The sequence below is a fragment of the Callithrix jacchus genome, chromosome 2 (genome assembly GCF_049354715.1).
Source record: "Callithrix jacchus isolate 240 chromosome 2, calJac240_pri, whole genome shotgun sequence".
NCBI classification, from domain to species: Eukaryota; Metazoa; Chordata; class Mammalia; order Primates; family Cebidae; genus Callithrix; species Callithrix jacchus.
In genome coordinates this window covers 114,783,115-114,803,629 of record NC_133503.1, presented here as the reverse complement: position 1 = coordinate 114,803,629, position 20,515 = coordinate 114,783,115, and the positions used below count along the sequence as shown (strand labels likewise).

The window sequence follows — 20,515 nt, the reverse complement described above, 5'->3', positions numbered from 1 at the left end:
TGCAGTGCAATGGGAGGTGGCAGGCTGAGGAGCTGAGGCTGTGTCAGTGTTATCTTCTGTTCCTTTGATGGGAATTTAAAAGGGAATCATGAGAGCTCTCATTCTGCAGTGCCTCTTCGGAGTCCAGGAGCCTGCTATGAGGTGTCGTCTTCTTGGTCAGAGGAAAAAAACGCCTTTTGGATAAGGGAGAATTTACTTGTCTAAATCAATAGTTACTAACTGGCCATCTGTGGTTTAGGTGTAGCCTGCCAAGGGGTTTTATTTGGACCCCACAGTATGTTTTAAAATACATAGTACTGGTATCTGAAAAGGCCATGTTTCTGACTTCTTTTGAAAAACTGGAAGATCTGGCTGCCCCAAGCCTGTCTTTCTACATGGCAACATGTGGCTTGGCAGTGGCAGCCCACTAAAAGGAGCATGTCCTCTCCAGAGGGTTGCAGTTACTTCTCTCTGGTACCTTTCATCTGGCCCATGTCACATGGTCACTTGAAGTTGGGAAAGGTTCTTGTCACAGTCAATCTACAACTTCCTTATAGAACTGCCCATCTTCAGTTTGAAAAGTTCTCAAGTTATTACTAGAATTCTACAACTTGTTTTCTGTTGACTGAGAATTTTTTATTTTTAGTGGTGTTTAGAAATTTAAAAAGTGAAACTAGAAAAGAGGTCATGTCGGTACAGACACAGATACATCAGAACCCAGTTAAATAGGTCATTAACTATTAGGATTTTATATACTGGACTCATGAACACAAACAGCAGTGCACAGGAATATGTTACCCTTGGTATTTATGAATTCATTCTTCTCACAGTTTAATTTAGCTCAGTATTATGTGTTATGTGTTATGGGGTTTTGTTTGTTCTGTTTTGCTTTGCTGGCTGCCAGAGCTCATCTGTAATAACTTCCCTCTGGTTTTTAATATTTACTGAAGGAGGAGCTTCATGTCACCTTTGCTTTCTATTGAAACTTAGAACTGATTTCCCTGAGTAGTTAGTTGGTATGGTCCTGCAGCCTGGATCAAGACCTTAATAATCTGAATTATAATAGATGAGGTTAAACAGTAGATGGAGAATGGAGATGGAGATTCTCCTGCCTCATCCTCCTCAGTAGCCGGGATTACAGGTGCATACCACCACACCCAGCTAATTTTTTTTTAATTTTTTATTTTTAGTAGAGATGGATTCACCATGTTGGCCAGGCTGGTCTCGAACTCCTGACCTCAAATGATCCACCTGCCTCATTCTCCCAAAGTGCTGGGATACAGACATGAGTCACTGTGTCTGGCCTCCAGCAAGATCTTTATAATCTTATCTTGCATCGACCTCCTATCTCATTTTGTAACCTAGAATGCCTAACCATCTGGAAATGCAGCCCAGTAGGTCTCAGCCTCATTGTCCCCAGCCCCTATTCAAGATGCAGTTGCTCTGGTTCAAACGCCTCTGACAGTTGTGCTTCACCAACACTAGAGAATAAACAAAGTGAGGATCTGGAGTTCAGGAATGGGGGGATCCAACCCCAAGGCAGGAAGTAGGTCCAGAAAGCAGGACAGGGCAGCAGTAACCACAAGAAAGAAGAGCTTATCTGATGACTATAGCTGGGTGGGAAACACAGCTGAGAGGACTGTAAGGACTTTGGAAGACTGAGTTAGCTACAAAGAAAACTGTTATAAATAGAAAAAAAAAAAAAAAAAACGAGTCCATTACATCCAGGAAAAACAAAAGCTTTATTGAAAAAGAAAAGAAAAATAATTGAATACTACTCAAAGCAGTGGACAAGATGTATATAATTGTAAGTCACATAATAACTTAAATCCTGATACTAATTTAACCAAAATGATAGAAAGTTGTTTTGGAAAACTTGCAGGAAGGGTAGGAGATGTATCCCAGAGCTTGGATCTCATCTATTAAAGAGGAAATCAATAGCTGATATCTTCATTGATCCACAATAAAACATATTCAATTAACATTCTTTTTCTTAAAACTTCAGTGGAAGAACGCAGTTTTGTTGAAAAGCACAGATGGCCATCGAATATGTACTTGAAGCAGCTTGCGGAATACAGGAAGTATATTCACTCCCGGAAATGTCGTTGCTTAGTAATGTAACTTGGAGCTTTTATATACTATATTTCTTTTTTATTATTATGAAGAATGGGATACCTCCAGGTTCCAGTAAAATTCTTCTGACTGAAACCAATGTGGGTGTTAGAAAAATTACCATGTAGCTTAATATGTTTATTAGTTCTCTTTGGAAAAAACTACCATTGTGGTCTTAAAAGGGAACAAAATATACCATAGGCTAAAACTAAGGCTTTCACTCTAGAATATAAAGCTGTTTTGCAATTGTATTTTCCCTTAAAGATGTCCTCTTGCTTTAGTGATATTTAGGCCCATCTCAGTTAAGAAATGCTTAAATTTAAAAAAAAATTATATAGGATTAATACAGAAATTTCATCATGTCTGATTAATTGCTCTATTAAAATAAGGGGCATTTAAAGACCCAGCCTAACTATTTGTATAATAAGAATTCTAGGGGAAAACCAATCAGTCCAACATGAGATTTTAGGAATAGAAATTTTCCTGCCAAAAGTGAAATGCCACTTGGTTCCCAACTGGTAACAGTGTTTGAATCACCATAAAAAAAAATTCTGCTTTTCACCTGGACAACCCAGCTGAGATACTTTGTCTCCATTTGGCAATCTGAGTAGGCAAGGAACCTAGGCAGGCTGGCTTTCTTAGTATGTAACTTGTGTAGCAGCACAGGGCCCCACATGTAGAAGGACCCCACACTTGGTTCAAGGCTCTGCTATAGCAGAAATTCTTTTTTTTATTATTATACTTTAAGTTCTGGGGTACACGAGCAGAACATGCAAGTTTGTTACATAGGTATACACGTGCCATGGTGGTTTGCTGCATCCGTCACCCTAGCGGAAATTCCTAATGTTTGAAGAAGGGCCCCATGATTTCATTTTTTGCTGAGCCCCCCAAATTATGTCTATTTCCTGGCAGGAAATATCCTGTGTTTTCTTGCTCAAACAGCTTCTCTCTGAAATCAGAAAAGAGAAGGGAATAAAGGAAAGAGAAGGAAGCTCACTGGAGGGAAGAGAACATAGTGAAGATTCCCGCCTTTGGGGAGGTCTGAACCACCCAGGGCCTCCACTGCCACCTTGACTGGCAAGGGAGACATGTGTTGTGTTGTCTTAGCTTTAAAACAGTCACAGTTCTGGCTCTATCATAGATGAACAGGTACTTTCTTGATCATTCTGTAAGACCAGGAGGTTGGTAAGAGTGACTAACCACCCTAACTTGAATACATATTTATAAAGATGCTCACAGAGAAAGATGCTCTGTTGAGAATTTGCTATTGAAGTTGGCTCAATAATTTTTTTTTAGTGTTATTTACTAAGATTATGACATCAGTGGCTTAAATTCTTTGACTTCTTTTCAAGGACTGTAGATTATTTGAGAAAGAGTAGCATGAATCTTGTCCTCTTAAGATTACACAGTAAGTTCAAAGAAAGGATATAAGTCTAAGACTTGCTTATATAGGGGAATGGACTGGGATAGAGGACAGAATGATAGTTTCTTTCTTTCATATTACATGTATAGAGGAATAACCATATCAGAAACTCACAAACCTAGAGATGGAAAAACAGATTATTATCTATTGTCAGCATCATTTTCATCTGTAAGTTAATACTGGCATATATTTTTCTTTAATTTCCAGTGACATTAGTATACACACCATTTTTCCAACTTTTCAAAAATTTGATTACATAGTTTTATAGTATAGTATTGGGACTCCATCCTGTTAGCCCTTGTTTGTATCCCAACACTGCTAAAGGAAACATTAGGCTGGGCATGGTGGCACAGGCCTGTAATCCTAGCACTTTGGGAGGCTAAGGCAGGAGGATAACCTGAGGTCAGGAGTTAGAGACCAGCCTGGCCAACATGGTGAAACCCCATCTCTACTAAAAATACAAAATTAGCCGGGTGTGGTGGCGCATGCCTGTAGTCCCAGCTACTCGGGAAGCTGAGGTGGGAAAATCACTTGAACCTGTGAGGCGGAGGTTGCAGTGAGCTGAGATCGTACCAGTGCACTCCACCCTGGTGACAAGAGTGAAACTCCATCTCGAAAACAAAAACAAAGTGAAATAGTAAAACTTCCCTGTAAATATATTCCAAGAAATATTTTAATTGGGCTGTATCAATGAAGATTACTGGAATAGATTATGTCTTTTGTATTTTAATCACTTAAGTTAATCAACCATTAGCAAATTCCATTTGACAAGGATTAGCATTGTAAAAAACAGATACCCTGGTAGATTTCTAGAAATTTATTCACATTTAAGACTTCTGAAATGCATTAAGAGCCTTTTGTTTTTCATGAGCATATTCTCACCCCTATATGAATTACAGCATTTAAAGTTCAAAATCAGTAACTTTTCATCTAGGAAATTGAAAAATACAAACTGTAAAGCAAAAAGGGTATTTTCTTGAAAATACTATTTAACATTTAACTAGACTATAGATAGTTCTTTAAGGTTGTTTGACCTGAAGTGGAATTGGGTTTGGAAACCAGTGCCCAGTTGGTGTGGAGCATGTAGTTTTGTTATGAAAGTTCTTACCACCTGTGTGAGTGACACCAATACCCAGATGTCACAGCTCTCCAGAGCTAAGTCAGAAGAGAAATCAAATTAGTGTTTAAACCCATTTGCATATAGACTCGTCAGTACCTTTAACTCAATTTAATATAACAAGAAATTGTGAAATACTTATAACCTATCTTAGAAAAATGAGTGCTGGTTTTGAGAGTTTTTTTTTTTTAATTGAAGGATTATTTCTAGATGAGTATATGCTTTGTGCTGATTTCTGCTTCCATGTATTTCCCAATCATTTTAATTAGAGAAGATACTATATTGTAGAACTAAGGCCTTTCCTTTCTCGGCCAAATTCTTTATCCTATTTAACTCTTTGTATACTTCTGACTACTCTGTTCATATTATAGGAGACTAGATTTGTAATATAGAACTTTCCATAATGCAAATGAAATTAATTCTGTCCAAGCCAGCATGGTGGCTTCATACTGAGTAGTAACTGAAGTCTGAACAATTGGATGAATTTGACTTCCAAGACAGCTAAACTTTTCAACTTCAATTTTAAAAACTACACTACATTGTTATAGTTAATCTGACAAAAATGTCCTCAAAGAGTACTTTATTTTATTTAAAGCATCTGTTTAATTCAACCTTTAATAATTTTGCAAAAAGGGTATGTGTGTATTTTAATATAGCCTGACCTGAATTTATATGTTTTTAGCTTTAGTATTTAACTTTTTGTAATGAATAAACCTTTTTTAAAACAAGTTTAATGAAGTGTCCTGTAGTTATTTTACCTTCCATGTTGAAATACTAAAATGATTTGGAGAATACTGCCTTGTATCTCTCAAGCATAAGTATGCTTCACAGATAATTTTCATTATGTGTAATATCTAAGATGTTGTTGATACTATAAATGGTTCATGTGTGGTGAGATAAATTTATATTGTCTTTAACTATCAAGATCAAAATTTATCTCAACATGGTAACTGCCTTTATTTAGAAAAATGCTTTGATAATTAAACATAGAAGTGAGCCCCTTATAGGCTTGAGTGTTGTCTGGGACTAAGGCTGGAGAAGTAGAGAAGCTACTCTGCATAATAGATGGAAAAGAATTTGGAACTTCCCAGGGCTGAGGAGTGCAGATAGGGAGGGGAGAGAGATGATGCAGCCCCTCCCCAGAAGCTTCCCACATTTTCAGGAAAGCCTACTAAACTCACGAAGGGCTCCACAGTTCCTTTGGAATTATATCCCTAACACAAATCTGATCTAGACACACATCTTCACAGAAGAGCCCTATTGCCTTTAGTTACCTCCAGAGTCCTCTTTGCCATTAGGCCTGTTATAACTTAACCATGCCTTTTCTGCCTGAGCACTCCTCCCCCAGGCAGAAAAGGTGCTGCCATCTTGACACACTGGACTGTCCATTAAGATTGTCTGTGTACTGGCAGACTTTAAACTATTCCAGTGGCTTGGGGTGGGTTGCCATTCCCTTTCTACTTTGCAAACGCCTGTATACCCTGAGAAGCCCATCTTAAAGATAATTTCTGTTTTTTCTGTGACTTTCCCAGGAAGAATTTGGGTTTTTTTTGTTGTTTGTTTGTTTTTGTTTTTTGTTTGTGTCTTTCCTTAGCTCTTTATTCATACCTCTGTTTTGGTGTTTATGGCATTTCTAGGTATTTGTGTGTTGGTGGTCTCTACTGGGCTATTACTTGAGGGGCAGGGACTATGTCTTGATTTTTCTTTGTGACCTGCTTCCCAACCCTCCATCTAGCATACAGCCTGGCATAACCTGTGTAATACATGGGACTGAAAGGCCAGACTGCCCCAGCTGGAACAATAATTGCAAACTTGCAAATGAAAATAAAAAGCATGCTAACACTTGAAACTGTATGCTCCATCTCAGGAGTAGCCAGTATCAGCTGGCGTGTAGGACCAGGGTGATCAGGGAGGCCAAGTGTATGGGGAGTTGATGAACATATAGAATGGAAAAGTGATAAGTGGTGAACCACTGTGGAGATGCAGAACAAGAACAAAATGGTTCTTGGAGACATCTTTGACTGGGAGTCTTCATTGAAGTTTGGGCAGTAAGACAAGATGGGGAGACAGAAGAGTTCTCATTGGGCATACCAAAGTTGGGTATGGTTTTGGTGGTATACGCAGTGTTTAACTGTATGCAGATGCTCCTTTAACTACATGCACTTGATTTCCCTGTCATGAGGCAGGCTGTGTCTTAAAATCTCAGTTGTCCTGCTTTATTGTATAGCATAATGTTTAACAGTAAACTAATGACCAGCATTAGAATAAAAGTGCCTGGCATTCTCTCACATGTTCAGAGCAAAGTGCTCTCTCTTATTTATTATTATTTAAGAAAATAGCATGCAATTTATGTCACAGCCTAACAGGTTCTTCCTGCCTGCTGCCTCCCAAAAAACCAATGCATTGAGAGCAGCAAGTGTTGCAGCAAAGAAAGAGCTTAATTATCACAGGGCCAGCCAAGTGAGGAGAATGGGAGATTTTTCTTAATCCACCTCCCTAACAATTCAGCTACTAGGGTTTTTAAGAATATTTTGGTGGGTAGGGGGCTTGGGAACTGAAATAATTGATTGGCTGAGGATGAAATTACAGGGGTGTCTAAACTGCCCTCATGCAGCTGAGTCAGTTCTGAGGAGGGGTCTCAGGACCAGGTGGCATCTCTTGTCTGCCAGAATGCTAAATCTGAAAAATATTTGAAATAACAGTTCTTTAGGTTTCAAAATAGTGATATTATCCATAGGAGTAGTTGGAGAAATTACAAATCTTGCAACCTCCAGTTGTGTAACTCTGGGGCAGTAAGCAACTTACAGAAAGCAAGTTAAGCAAACAATGAACGGTTATTGTTCACTCATGCCTATTCCTTAGCAAAGTTCAGGCCTCTACCACAATTCTAACCTTGTGACCTTTTGTTGGTATTTGCAAATATGGTTTCAATTTTTGAACAAGGAGGAGATCAGTTCAAGGAGGGAAAGGACTGTTATGATTTCCACATAAGAATGAGCAAAAGCACATTAGCCTGGTAGAAGCAAGTTGGAGTCAGTTATGTTAGATTTCCCTAACTACTATGATTTTTACAAAGGCGGTTTAGTGGACATAATACTTTGTTATTTTTTTCATTAAGGAGAAGGAATGGCCATCTCAAGCCCTCTTCCTTTGTTGGGCATCTGGAAGATCTGCAGAACTTTTTAACTCAAAAACATGAACAAAGTCCAAAACATTAACTTTCCTTGAAGGTCAAGCTTAGTCCCTCATTTTTGACTTAGTGCCTATCTTGTTTTGTTCATGCCCAAGCAAGATTCTATTTTTTTGCCTGCTACCTAAATCACCACTAAAATGCTTTTGCTTTCAATACTTGTAAACACTGGGGCTCCAAAGGTCACAGTGGTTTGATCTCTGACATGTTATATTCAAACAGAATGGTTCAACAGCCAGAAATTACTAAAAGGGGTCTCATTCTCTTTATTTTTTGGTGGTTAACATTGTGTAAAAGGTAATATATTTGCCTGGCTCAAAGCCCAAAATAATATAAAAAGTCAACTTTGAGAAGGAAGTCCTAGCTCCCATTCCTTCCCCTCTTACTCCCCATCCTTCACAGGTAATCAGATTTATTAGTGGTCTTGTGCATGATAACTGTTTATTTATGTGAATACAAGCAAATGAAAGTGCATATTTCTCATCTTCCTCTCTGTAGGAAACAGGATAATGGCCTCCCCAAAAATGTGTACATTCCTAATCCCCAGAACATGTGAATAGGTTGCCTTTCATGGCAAAAGGGATTTTGCCGGTTTGATTAAGTTAAGGATCTTGGGATACAGAGATTGTTCTGAGAGGGTTCATTTTAATCACTGTAATCACAAGGGCCTTTATAGAAGGCTGGCAGTAGGATGAGCATTAGGGGAGTAGGAAATGTGATGGCAAGAGATTTGAAGTGGCTGCCCTTTGAAGACAGAGAAAGGGGCCCCAAGCCAAGGAATGAAGATGGGTTCTAAAAGCCAGAAATGATGAGGTGATGGAGTCTCCCCACACTGCCTCCAGAAGGAACCAGCCTTGCTGAGATGTTGACTTTAGCCCAGTCATTCTGATTTTGGACTTCTGACCTCCAAAGCTGTAAAGAGAATAAGTTTGCATTGTTTTAAGCCACTGTGTTTGTAATAATTTGTTACAGCAGTTCAGTCAGGCCAGTAAACAGTTGGTTTCATGAATTGCTGTGTGGGGTCTCAGTACCTGAAACACAGTATTTTGTTAAACAAGTTGTTCTCAAACTGTAGTAGTCATCAGAATCCCCTGAGAGGCGAATTAAAACAGGGGCTGGGTGTGGTGGAATGTGCCTAGAGGCCCAGTTACTTTGGAGGCTAAGGTGAAGGATTGTTTGAGCCTGGGAGTTTGAGTACAGCCTGAGTGACACAGCAATACCTTGTCTCTAAAAAATAAAACAAATTTAAAAAGCCAGAAACAGAATGCTGGGCCTCAGTTGCAGAGTTCTGATTTTGTCCATCTGGGGTGGGGTCTGAGAATTGCATTTATAGAAGTTCCTAGGCAATGCTTATGCTGCTGGTCTGCAGATCATGCTTTGAGAACCATGAGACAATCCATTCCACTTCTCGGGTCTGGAGTAGCACCCAGCTCCTCCAGGCCATTCCTCCTCCTCCACTCTCTACTCCAGCACACAGGGCTTTCCCTTGCCCTTCCACCGCCAGCGTGACCTTTGACCTCTAGACCCCAGGCTCTTCCTTCTCCCTGATCGTTTTTTACAGTTCCACCACTCTACCCCCATTTTTCCAAATCTGACCAAAAGACCAGACTTCCCTGAGGCCTAGGGCAGCCTAGCAACTTCCAACTCCCAAAATGATCTCTCTTTATGGGGAGGTGGGTGGGAGCTGTGGGCTGACCTAGACCTTCTCAGGACCACACATTAGCCCTGTGCCCTCCCTTCACATTTTGTTGACCTTATAATCTCCTCTCCTGCTCATGGTTTCTCTGGGCTTTTACTGAGCACTGAGTCCTTGACCCTTTGGACCAGTCAATGACCTAGGGCTATGAATTCTCATGGAGTTGATACAGGAGCTATTAAAAATAACTTTTAGACAGATAGTAAGGGTAAAGGTTCTCAGTGGAATTTTTCCTATAATAATAATTATGGTTCTCATGGAGTTGATATAGGAGCTATTAAGAAATAATTTTTAGGCAGATAATAAGGGTAAAGTTTCTCAGTGGAATTTGTCCTATAATAATAATTATGGTTCTCCTGGAGTTGATACAGGAGCTATTAAAAATAATTTTTAGGCAGATAGTAAGGGTAAAGTTTCTCGGTGGAATTTTTCCAGTAATAAGAACCTCTGAACTGTCTCTTTCCTAACAGAAAAGGTGGCTTGAAGGGTTGGGCTGGCAAGCTTCCATATGCCAATCCAGGCCCTTAAAAACTGGCGATCCCTGCCGTCTTTTCCTGGTCGCCAAGTGTACCAAATGTCATGGCCACCTCCAGATAACACCAAGGGCTCAGAACATCATGGCGACCTACATTTGCATACTAAAGGGCTAAGGTGGGAGGGCCAGATTTTTTTCTGGCTAGGTAAATGATACATCTGGTCAAACCAATCCCCTGGGCCCTAGGCAAACCAGACACCACCTCCTTCAACATCCAAATATAAGCAGCCACTTTTCTGTGCACACAGGGTTTTCTCTTTGTTTAAATCCCTCCTCTCTCTGTCTCTGTACTGAGGAGCTATTTTCTTCTTCCTTCCTTCTTTCTTGCCTATTAAACTTTTCACTCCTTAAAACCACTCCACGTGTGTCCATGTCATTAATCCTGTCAGCTTGAGACCAAGAACCCTGGTGTTCTCCAGTCATCAGAGCCCTGTCAGAGTTAATGTAAAATTAAATTCTGAAAAAACCTCAGAAACAGTCTTATATGAATTTTTAAGGCACTTTAAACAGGAAATTTAAATTTCTCAATATTTTTTGTTTATAATGATAAAATTTTCTACTGTCTCAGAATATATTTTTTTTACCTGAGTTGTCTACCTTTTAGTTACTTTCTGATTTTTAAAAATATTCAGCTGCCTTATAAGAATGAGAAGAAATATTGGAGCACAATCATAAATAAATAATCTTTTTAAGCCAAAGGGCTTTGTAACACCAAATTTGGCTAAGTCAGTTCTAAAGAGAGTTACTGAGTAACCACTGTCCTCAGGCAGGCCAGTTTAGAACTTGAGAGTGCTTTTTCTTTCCTCCTCCCAAGTGGAAATATCTCACTTTCACCTTTACTTTTCATAAATTTAAGGCTGAGGAAAAATACAACATTCTCCATTTCAGTTTCCATAAAATTAAAATCTGTGTAGGCAATTTTCATTTTTCTTGAACTCTCTTGTCTAATTCTCTCCCCACTGCCAAGCCTGGGTCACTGAACATTGTTCTTGGGGCTTCTGTCCCATTGGCTGGAAGAGGAGTAGGGTTGGTTTTTTAAATTTAGTGACTTCCTCTGAGGAATAATGGCCTCAGAGGCAATAAAACCATTCTGGTTTAAAGTAACTACGTACCAAAATCCCTGAGAGGCCACCTGCTAGAACCCCTCCTAATGGGTAGGAAGGCTCATTGCAAGCTAGTGCCCAGGCAAGGTTAAAATGCTTTCTCTGACTAGACAGAAAGCAAAAGTTAAGAAAAGTCCTTAGCAAGATCAGATATAGAGACTATCATGTACAAAAGCTAATAGGTGCTATCAAGTATGCCTGGGCATTTTTCTAAGCTGCACATCACCATCACCACCACCAACAACAAAACTTTCTCTTTTATAACCCACACAATTTTTGTTTGTTTGTTTTGGGACGGAGGCTCACTCCATTGCCCAGGTGATCTCCATTCACTTCAGCCTCTGCCTTCCAGGTTCAAGCGATTACTCTTGCCTCAGTCTCCTGAGTAGCTGGGATCACAGGCACCCGCCATCACGCCAGGCTAATTTTTGTAATTTTAGTAGAGACAGAGTTTCACCATGTTGGCCAGCCTGGTCTCGAACTCCTGACCTCAAGTGATCCACCTGCCTCGGCCTCCTAAAGTGCTGGGATTACAGGTGTGAGCCACCGAGCCCAGCCTGCTCCTCACAAGTTTAATGAATGTGATAAAAAAGACTAAACTTGTATAGCACCTTAGTATTAGTAGGTGTTGGGTGGCCCTACGCTGCTAGAGGCTGTCCTTGTAAACATACTTGTTGCTTGTAACTTACTTTGTTTTTTGCTTGTTGTTCACAAATGCCATTTGCTCAGACATCCAAGGAAGGTGGACTACCATTAGCTCTTCCTTTATTTTTGTATGTCTTCTAGCACTCTCTCCAAAGTATCATACTTGCCTAGGAAATGTCTATTGAATGTAACAGAACACAGTTAGCGGGGAACAGAAAGTCACCAGTCTCCAAGTAGATGGTAGTGACTGTTTAGGCCCAGATACCCATTTGTGCTTGGGGTCCAGGGAGCTTGGCCAGATGGCTCAAGGGAGAGGCCTAGGGGATACCAACATCAGTGGCAGGGTGAGGCGCGACCTCGAGGGACTTCACAGGCAGGACCTCAGAGAGGGGCAAGTGTGGAAGAACAGGAGGTCCATGGGAGATGTCGGGGCCTGGTTTTGGAGCTGGCAAGAGGTGTTTGTATGATGTCCATAAGCTGGCGAGGCCTGAGGAAATGGAAGTATCATTTATTATTTCAATATCACCATTTATTGTGCTTTTGCTGAGGGCCAGACATTCTGCATACATGATTTCCTTTCGAAGAGCTAATATAGCACAGGAAAGTGGTCTGGTGGGGTGGTTGAGCATGTGAAGCCAGACTGCGCAGGCTGATTCACATCCCAGCTCCACCCCTTACTGTGTGACCTCAGACAGATATAGTGACCTCTCTCTGGACTTTATCTGCTCATTTATAACATGCAGCTAATGGACTGCTAACCCCATAGTGTCACTGGAAGGAGTAAATGAGTTCACACACATAAAGTGCTGAAACCAGTGCCTTGCACAGAGTCAGCACTCTGTAAGTAAAACCACTCTCATTATCGCTATCATTTTATTGTCCCAGCAGTCCAGTGACCACGGGCTGTCAGTATCTCTATTCTAAAATGAGCACATAACAGCCTAAGGCCACATGGTTAATAAGTGGGAGATCTGGAAAGAACCAGGACCTGACTCCAAAGCTCACATACTCTACTGACTGGCAAACCGCCTCTGTAAGCATTCTAAGAAAAATGTACAGTGATCCAGCAAACACTGAAGTCAATGTCCTCCTTTGAGGTTGCTGTTTCACTGCTGTCTTTGGGCCGTGTGAGGGAGACTAGGCATGTTGCCGGGAGACACATTCTTTTAGTTGACTTGCAAGGCTGACTTCAAGGTCAAGGAGTCATTAAAGTCATCCTCCCTCCCCACTTTCCTTACCACCCACCTCCGAGGAAACTATTCCAAAGTCTGAACCGATTAGGATTCTTCAAATGCTGTGACTTGTCAACACACCAACCCTGTGGTTAATATTTGATGTAACCCAAAACAGATAATAGGAAAAAGCAACATGCTTTTTATAGGTAGGAAGTGGCTGGGAGAATGGAGAGCTGGTTGTAGGGCCCATTCAGCCTTGGGAAGCCAGAGTGAGGTTTCTCTGTTTATCATCTTTAATTTTAATGTAATTAGTCAATTTAATTTTCATCATCTTTTATTCTGATAATAAGCCAAACTTGAGAGATTTGCTTACCTATAGTCACACAGTTGGGAAAATGTCTAACCAAAATTAGAATTCAGTCCACATGGCTTCTGAACCATGAAAGGAGCAGGAATTTTAGATTCTAGGACCAGTTCCTGTCGCAGCTTAAACATACTCTCATTGAAGAAAATATACTTTAATAAAGTTGTAGAAAACAGAAGAAAGAAAGAGAAGAGAGAAAAGAAAGAAAGGAGGTAGGGAGGGCAGGAGAGAAGGAAGGGAGGAAGAAAAGTATAAGTAGCTAGAAAAATGTGTTCTGACTGGTTCTGTAACCACTGTAGACCGGTGACATCCATTCACAGCAAAGCCACAAAAACCAGATAAAAATGGAAAAAAATTTGTTTCTGGGCAAATGCTTCTCACACCCTCCTATGATTACTCACCGTGACACCCACAATACAGCCTCATGACCACAGAATTCTGCAATCCATGACAAGCAAGTGTATCTTTTTGCATTTGCCTTTGCTAATGGTTTGCTGGCTACATTTAACAGAGTCATAGAATTTATGACTTTTCAGAAGAGTTCAATCTTAAGGATGCCATTTATATAGTTGCCAATGCTTGGGACTCTTGATAAATCAGCATTAACAGCTCTTGGCACAGACTTTGGATTATAATGATGCTTGAATTGAACCAGCAGATGAAGACTTGATGGGCTTTGTGTGATTATTGAGAAACTTGGGGCTTACACCAAATTACCAGCTGAAAGTGTGAATAAGTTACAGAATGCTGACATAGAAGAAATGCCAAACGTTGACATGATGCACCCATTCAGCATCTGTCTTAGTCTGCTGGGGCTACTACAACAAAATACCATAGACTGGGTAGCCTCTAAACAACAGAAATATATTTCTCATAGTTCTGAAGGCTGGGAAGTCCAAGACCAAGCTCCTGGTTGCTTCAGAGTCTGAAGAGAACCCATTTCCTAGCTTATAGATGGTGGCTTCTCACTGTGTCCTCACAAGGTGGAAGGATAAGCTAGCCCTCTGGGGCCTCTTTAAAAGGGCACTAATCCCATTCATGAGGGCTCCACCCTTATGACCTAATCACCTCCCACAAGGCCCCACTTTCTAATACCATCACCTCAGAGGTTAGGATTTTCACCTATGAATTCTGGAGGGACGGAAACATTCAGACCATAAGAGCATCCCTTGCATGAAATGCTGTTAACTGTGGAAGAGCAAGTGAGAGAGGCAAAGGGGAGAGAAGTGAAAGGGCAATAAATCAGCATTTCCAGTGTTTGTAACCCTTAAAATGAATTCTGACAGAGGTGTGTCTTGAAAAAAAGACAGGTAAAAACTTTGAGAGATAATGCGTACTTAGTCACTACTTTGGAAATTCACGATGCACGCTAACTAACATATTAAAGGCTCTGGCAAGTTCCAAGGTCAAGCTTCCAGCCCAGCAGTCTTCACAAGCCTGTGTGAATGTCTGCTAAGTAAATTTACCAAGCTTGAGGTTTTCCAGTGCTACCCCCTCGCTCTTCTGCTAGTGTCTGGGACAAATGAAACATCTACTTCTTTGTTTGTTTGTTTGTTCGAGATGGAGTCTCCCTCTGTCGCCCAGGCTGGCATGCAGTGGTGCAATCTCTGCTCTCTGCTCATGTACTGTAGACCCAGTGTTCTGAAGCAGCTACTCTGGAGACTCTGAGCTCAGAGTAGCTAGGATTACAGGCATGTGCCACCACGCCCGGCTAATTTTTGTATTTTTAGTAGGGATGGATTTTTGCCATGTTAGCCAGGCTTGTCTTGAAATTCCTGACCCCAAGTGATCCACCTGCCTTGGCCTCCCAAGATGCTGTAAATACCCTCTTTAAATGCCCGGGAAAGACTGCTGAAGATTCCTTGCACACTGACTTTGGTAAGAATGACCATTATTTGATACTACCCTCACATGGCAGCGATTTGCTAGATTTTCTATAAGTAGGAAATCTCAGAGCTACCACCATCAGCCACCTCTTTGGTTCAGGGCAGTAGTTTTCAGTATTTCCAAGTTTGTAGACTCTCCTTTTTTTGCCATAGTAAAAGATGAGGCAGACGACAGCCTCTCTACATATACTGGGTGTGCTTTTGCCATCAACTGAGAAAGCAGAATTGGTCAAAAGCTACTCTAAATACTGGGATGCTTTAAAAAAAAAAGTGAATTAAGTATTTTGAATAGATAATTATATGTATATGGCAGTTATCCTTGAACTGAGTTTATATTATATCCCTTGCTGCTGCCACCATACAAGAAAATAAACCATGTAAAACTTCTAACTAGGTAAATCAGCTGTTTACCTTTATTAAAATATTGGAAAAGGGCTGAGCATGGTGGTTCACACCTGTAATCCCAGCACTTTGGAAGGCCGAGGTGGGCAGATCACTTGAGGTCAGGAGTTTGAGACCACCTTGGCCAACATGGTGAAACCCCATCTCTACAAAAATTATAAAAAATTAGTTGGGTGTGGTGGCAGGCACCTGTAGTCCCAGCTGTTTGGGAGGCTGAGGCAGGAGAATTGCTTGAACCTGAAAGGCGGAGGTTGCAGCGAGCCGGGATGGTGCCACTGTACTCCAGCCTGGACTACAGAGAGAGACTCCGTCTGAAAAAAAAAATTGGAAAAATAGATGCAATTAAGCTTTGTAGACTCATACCTCTTTATGTATATGCTATGAAAAACAGGATATGTATATTCTCTGACCCTCTCAATAGGCCTGAGGACTGCTCCCCACCGGAGTTCTGCAGTACACAGGGGCTCAATCTCATAATCAAAAAATAATCAGAAGAGAAAAAGTCCTCCTACTAAAGCTTGTGCTCCTTAGTGGGGATCACTTTTACCTCGCTCATCAAATTCCCATAAAGGAGGGATTTTCTTCTCCCAGCTCAGGGATTGTTGAAGGAGCGCTTTGCATCCTTTGCTCCTTTTCTCACTTGGAGGAGGAGGATTCCAACGGTTAGATTAAGGACAGTCTGCCATTGAGCCACACCTTCACTCAGAGTGGGGAAAAGGATTCAAAAATAACCTAAGCTGTGCCCTCCCCTCCCTTGTGCTAAAGCCTTCCTGGATGGGAGGAGAACTAGGGCTCCTTGGTTTTCCTGTGGTTTACCTGTCTGGAGATGCCCACACTGTTCCCTTTCTGGGGGCAGCCTGTCCCTGCCACCCCCTGCACTTTTTAATCATACAGAGACTTCTTTGGTGAGGCTAAAGGAGATCTTCTATGCAGGGGGCTGGATAAAGGCACCCAGAGCCAGCTCTACACAAGGGTCACATTGTAGATGTTGGGGTACTGCTCTTGTGGCCACAGGTGCCAGCTATGGTCTTTAATTCTGCCTTCCCAGGAGCTGCTGGTCCTCCATGTCCAGAGTGGGTCCTCTGGTCCCCATTTAACACATCTGGCTAGAACCCTGGGCAGACTGTGTTAAAGATCATCCACACTCAGTTTTCAAGGATGACTTAGAAGAGTAATAATGGGAGGAAGAGCCAAATCTCCACCCCATAAACAGCTGGTAGTTTTACATATGAAGTGTTTTAGGTTTCACAAGGCACACAAGAACAGGAAGGAGGCAGCTTTGCTTGCTTCTGAGAAAGCTCAGCTGCAGGTCCCCAGAGGCCTGAGCCCAGCCAACTGGGAGGGAGGAGTTGAGTGTGCAGGAAGAGCCAGTAAGAAACCCCAGAGCCACGGGTTGCCCGATGTTCTGTACCGTCATTGGCTCTCCTACTTCCCCCTCTCTCTCCTACCTTCAGCTCTGCACTGCTCACCAGAAAAGTCGCCCGGGGACAGAAAGTATACACTTGTGCATAAATACAGACCTATGATTAAATATCACTTGTGCTTAAAGGGACCAGGCCAGAATTCTCTTCCCCTAATAAGTAAGATTAAATTCTGCCCCTTCAAACGTTCAGTGTATTTGATAAGAAGACTGCTATTAATACAAGAAAGAAATTCTAAATATTTCAGGAGCCCAGTTCATTACAATATTTCTCAGGACCTGTGAATAATTATTAATGTAGTAAATTAGGGAGCATGGCTTTCTCTGGCAACCGAATGTCAAGATAATGACTTCGTAATACTCACTGGGAATTGAAATAGTGTGGTGTGGGTCACACAGATCCATTTACCACCACTGGCAGTTCTTCCTCCTTAAGGGGCATCTTTGGACAGACTTGAATGGGAAGAAATGGTTGTCAGGAGTCCAGCCCAAAGAGCCAGGCTGGAGGAAGCAGAGAAGGTTGTTATTAAAATCAGCAACATTCACAGGAGATTGGATCACTTGCTTTCTTCAGTAAACAGAATAGAGCTTTGGCTGTAAATTTTTGGTTGGTTATTTTTATTGTTTTTTTTTCTGCCAGTCCCTAGTGACAATCTCTCCGTGCTGTTTGAAAGATCATTCTTCCTATCCTTGCATATCACACAGAATTACTCAGCAAGGAGCAGGGCAGAAAACAGGAGTTTACATGAGAGTCTGCACACCAGCCAGGGAGCTGTCATGTCCCTTTTCCCTGCTTGGCAGCCAGAACTCTGAAGATGAGGCACAGTTCTCCATCTGTGAAGCTGAAGAGACTAAAGTCTCAAAAGAAAAGGTGTCTAGGAGCCAACTATTTGGGGCTCTCCCAGTGAGACAGCCAGATCCACACCTGTTCATTTTTAATTTGTTCACTCAACAAGTATATCAAGTGCTTACTATCTGCCAAGCAGTCTTGATGCTGAAGATACAGCAGTAAATAAAATAGACACCAATCCATGACCTCAAGGCAGTTATATTCTAGTAGCGAAGAGACTGTAAACTAAACTACACAATATATTAAAAGATAGTCTGGGTGTGGTGGCTCATACCTGTAATCCCAGCCCTTTGGGAAGCCAAGGCAGGCAGATCACCTGAGCTAAGTTGAGACCAGCCTGGGCAACAAGATGAAACCCGGTCTCTACCAAAAATACAAAAAATTAGGTGAGTCTCCATGGAGCGTGCATCTGTGGTCCCAGCTACTCTGGAGGCTGAGGTGGGAGGATCGCTTGAACCCAGGAGGCAGAGGTTGCAGTGAGCTGAAATCAAGCCACTGCACTCCAACCTGGATGACAGATTAAGACCTCCATCTCAAAATTTAAAAAAAGATAAATGCTATAGAGAAAAATAAATAAAAAAAAGAGGGATAGGGAATGCTAAGTGAGAGTGGAAGGGAGGGTGTAAGTTTTAGGTGGGGGAATGGGGGAGCCCATTTGAACAAAGACTCTGTGGTGACGCTATCAGTTGGCGAGCCTAATCTATGCACACAAGTCTTCCAATCAGTGTTTTAGTGCCTCATTCTTTAAATATTTACAGATAGTCAGATCTCCAGACATTTGGGAAGGCTTTCAAATGTAAAACAGAGAAAGAACATTGGGGTTCAGAGGAAAAAGAATAAAAAAGAGAAAGACTCAGTTTGCTAATTTTCTTTCCATAGTCATTCTCCCCGTCTTTTGGTATAGATCTCCTATCTCCTATAGACTATAAACCTTCTATAGAGTTTCGGTGAGTTTTAGTTGGGCAAGAGGCTTCCTAGGCAGGGTCCCCTCTGCCTAGCCTGTCCTGCAGCTAGTGGCGCTATGACACTAAGTTCTGGCCAATGGGATGCCAGCAAAAGTGGTACCTATGACCCCTGGGTCAGTGGGAGCAAATGCCGCCTGCCTGCCTCTGGACTTTGTTGATAAAGATGCCTCTATTAAGCATTATATCTTTGTTCTACCAGCCTAGCATGTATTCTAACTCATACATGTGGGTTACAGGGAAGAGGAGATCCAACATAGGAGAGACAAAGGGAATCCCCAGAATGACAGTAAAGGGAGATCCCAGATAGAGAACTCTGCCTGCTTTAGGGACAGAGGGCACCAGAACACGTGTATTACACCAAGTGTAATTTTCCATGTTGAGGCTTCTCTGTTGTATAGTTTTAACTTGAGGACAGAAAGCTGAAATGGGCCTGAAGCAGATCCTTACCTGTACTTGGCATGCCTGGTGCTGTTGACATTTCTGTTCTGTTTGCTACAGAGCTGGCCAGCTGAGGTGGTGTGGGTGTGCTTTGACCGCCTCCTGAAAGCTGCGGGCGGAGCCACGCTGAGCTTAGAAGCAGAAAATGCAGAGCAGCCCTCTGCCATGGACCATCTTTCCGGGGACACCCTGTGCTTGGTTCACACTATAGCCTCCCTGATTGTGGGATGCTCTGTGTTTCCAAGGACTCACTCAGCAGCACTTCTGCTTCCCCAGAAAGGGCTCTGGAAAACTTGCAAGGGACGCTGAAGCCAGTCTATAACTCAGAGTCAGTGTTCAGTTTATCCCTTCTTGGGATTGTCTAACTGTGATGGCGCCCTTTTCTTACACAGCTGAGCTGGTGTTATTGTTTTTCAAAGGTGTATTGCTTAGAGTTATTATAAGGAGTAAAACTATAAAGTATCAGAATGACTACAACAAAAACGAACTAGTAGTTACCTCTATGGAGGGGTGGAGAGGGGATACTCTTGGGAGGGACACATGACCCTGTAAGGTACTTTATCAGGACCTTTACCAGGATCTGGGTTTGAGGCAGGTAGAGCAGGACAGACTTTTAGTACTATTTGGCTTTTTAAACCATATGTGTACATTGCTTTGATAAAATAGCTCTTCTATGCTGGGAACTGGGTTTCTGTAGTTAAGTCCAGGTTCTTGTCTTTAAGTAATTCTGAATTTGGCAAGAGACCAATACAGATGATTAACTGCAACACAGCCCATAAGAGCTGAAGACTATCTACGTTCACAGTGTTCTTGGCTTCCAGAAGAGGGAACGATGATTTAAAGGCCATGAAAGGAGAGAGAAAATATAGGGGAAAGAGTCTGTAAATCAGGCCTTGAACAAGGAGGAATTTCAAAGGAAAACAAAGGAGAAGAAAAGGCATCTCAGGAGAAATAAACACAATGAACACAAAGAAGGGTGAAAGGGCAGGCAAGTGGTCCAGCATGGATCCGGCACTGTGTGTAACCTCCAGGGGTTGCACTCATATTGTGCAGTGTGTAACACGATCAATCATCCATAGCAATCTCGGTTGAAGGGAGTGATTAGGGCCCACAAAAGAAATGAGAAGTACAAGTGCCTTAAGTGGGAAATGGAAAAAAGAAATGTGAAATGAAAAAGACTATTAAGTATATTTTATTGCACTTTAGGTTCTGGGG

The 20,515-nt window shown here is 41.7% G+C and overlaps 1 protein-coding gene and 1 long non-coding RNA gene across 3 annotated transcripts in view; one reads left to right on the top strand and one right to left on the bottom strand.

Moving 5' to 3' along the window:
* Window positions 1-5,365, top strand: part of RHOBTB3 (Rho related BTB domain containing 3) — a 60,215-nt gene extending 54,850 nt beyond the window's left edge. For both annotated transcript variants that reach the window (XM_035291189.3, XM_002744758.6), the window contains exon 12: window positions 1,985-5,365. In XM_035291189.3, the coding sequence (XP_035147080.1) occupies window positions 1,985-2,100 (116 nt within the window). In that variant the 3' untranslated portion in view covers window positions 2,101-5,365. The remainder of the gene's footprint in view (window positions 1-1,984) is intronic.
* Window positions 5,366-13,291: 7,926 nt separating this feature from the next.
* On the bottom strand, window positions 13,292-19,353 carry LOC128931348 (uncharacterized). Its single transcript, XR_008479626.2, has 3 exons — window positions 19,310-19,353; window positions 17,413-17,548; window positions 13,292-15,938 (listed from the first exon to the last, which is right to left on the bottom strand). It is a non-coding gene; the product is annotated as an uncharacterized LOC128931348 (long non-coding RNA).
* Window positions 19,354-20,515: the final 1,162 nt, after the last annotated feature.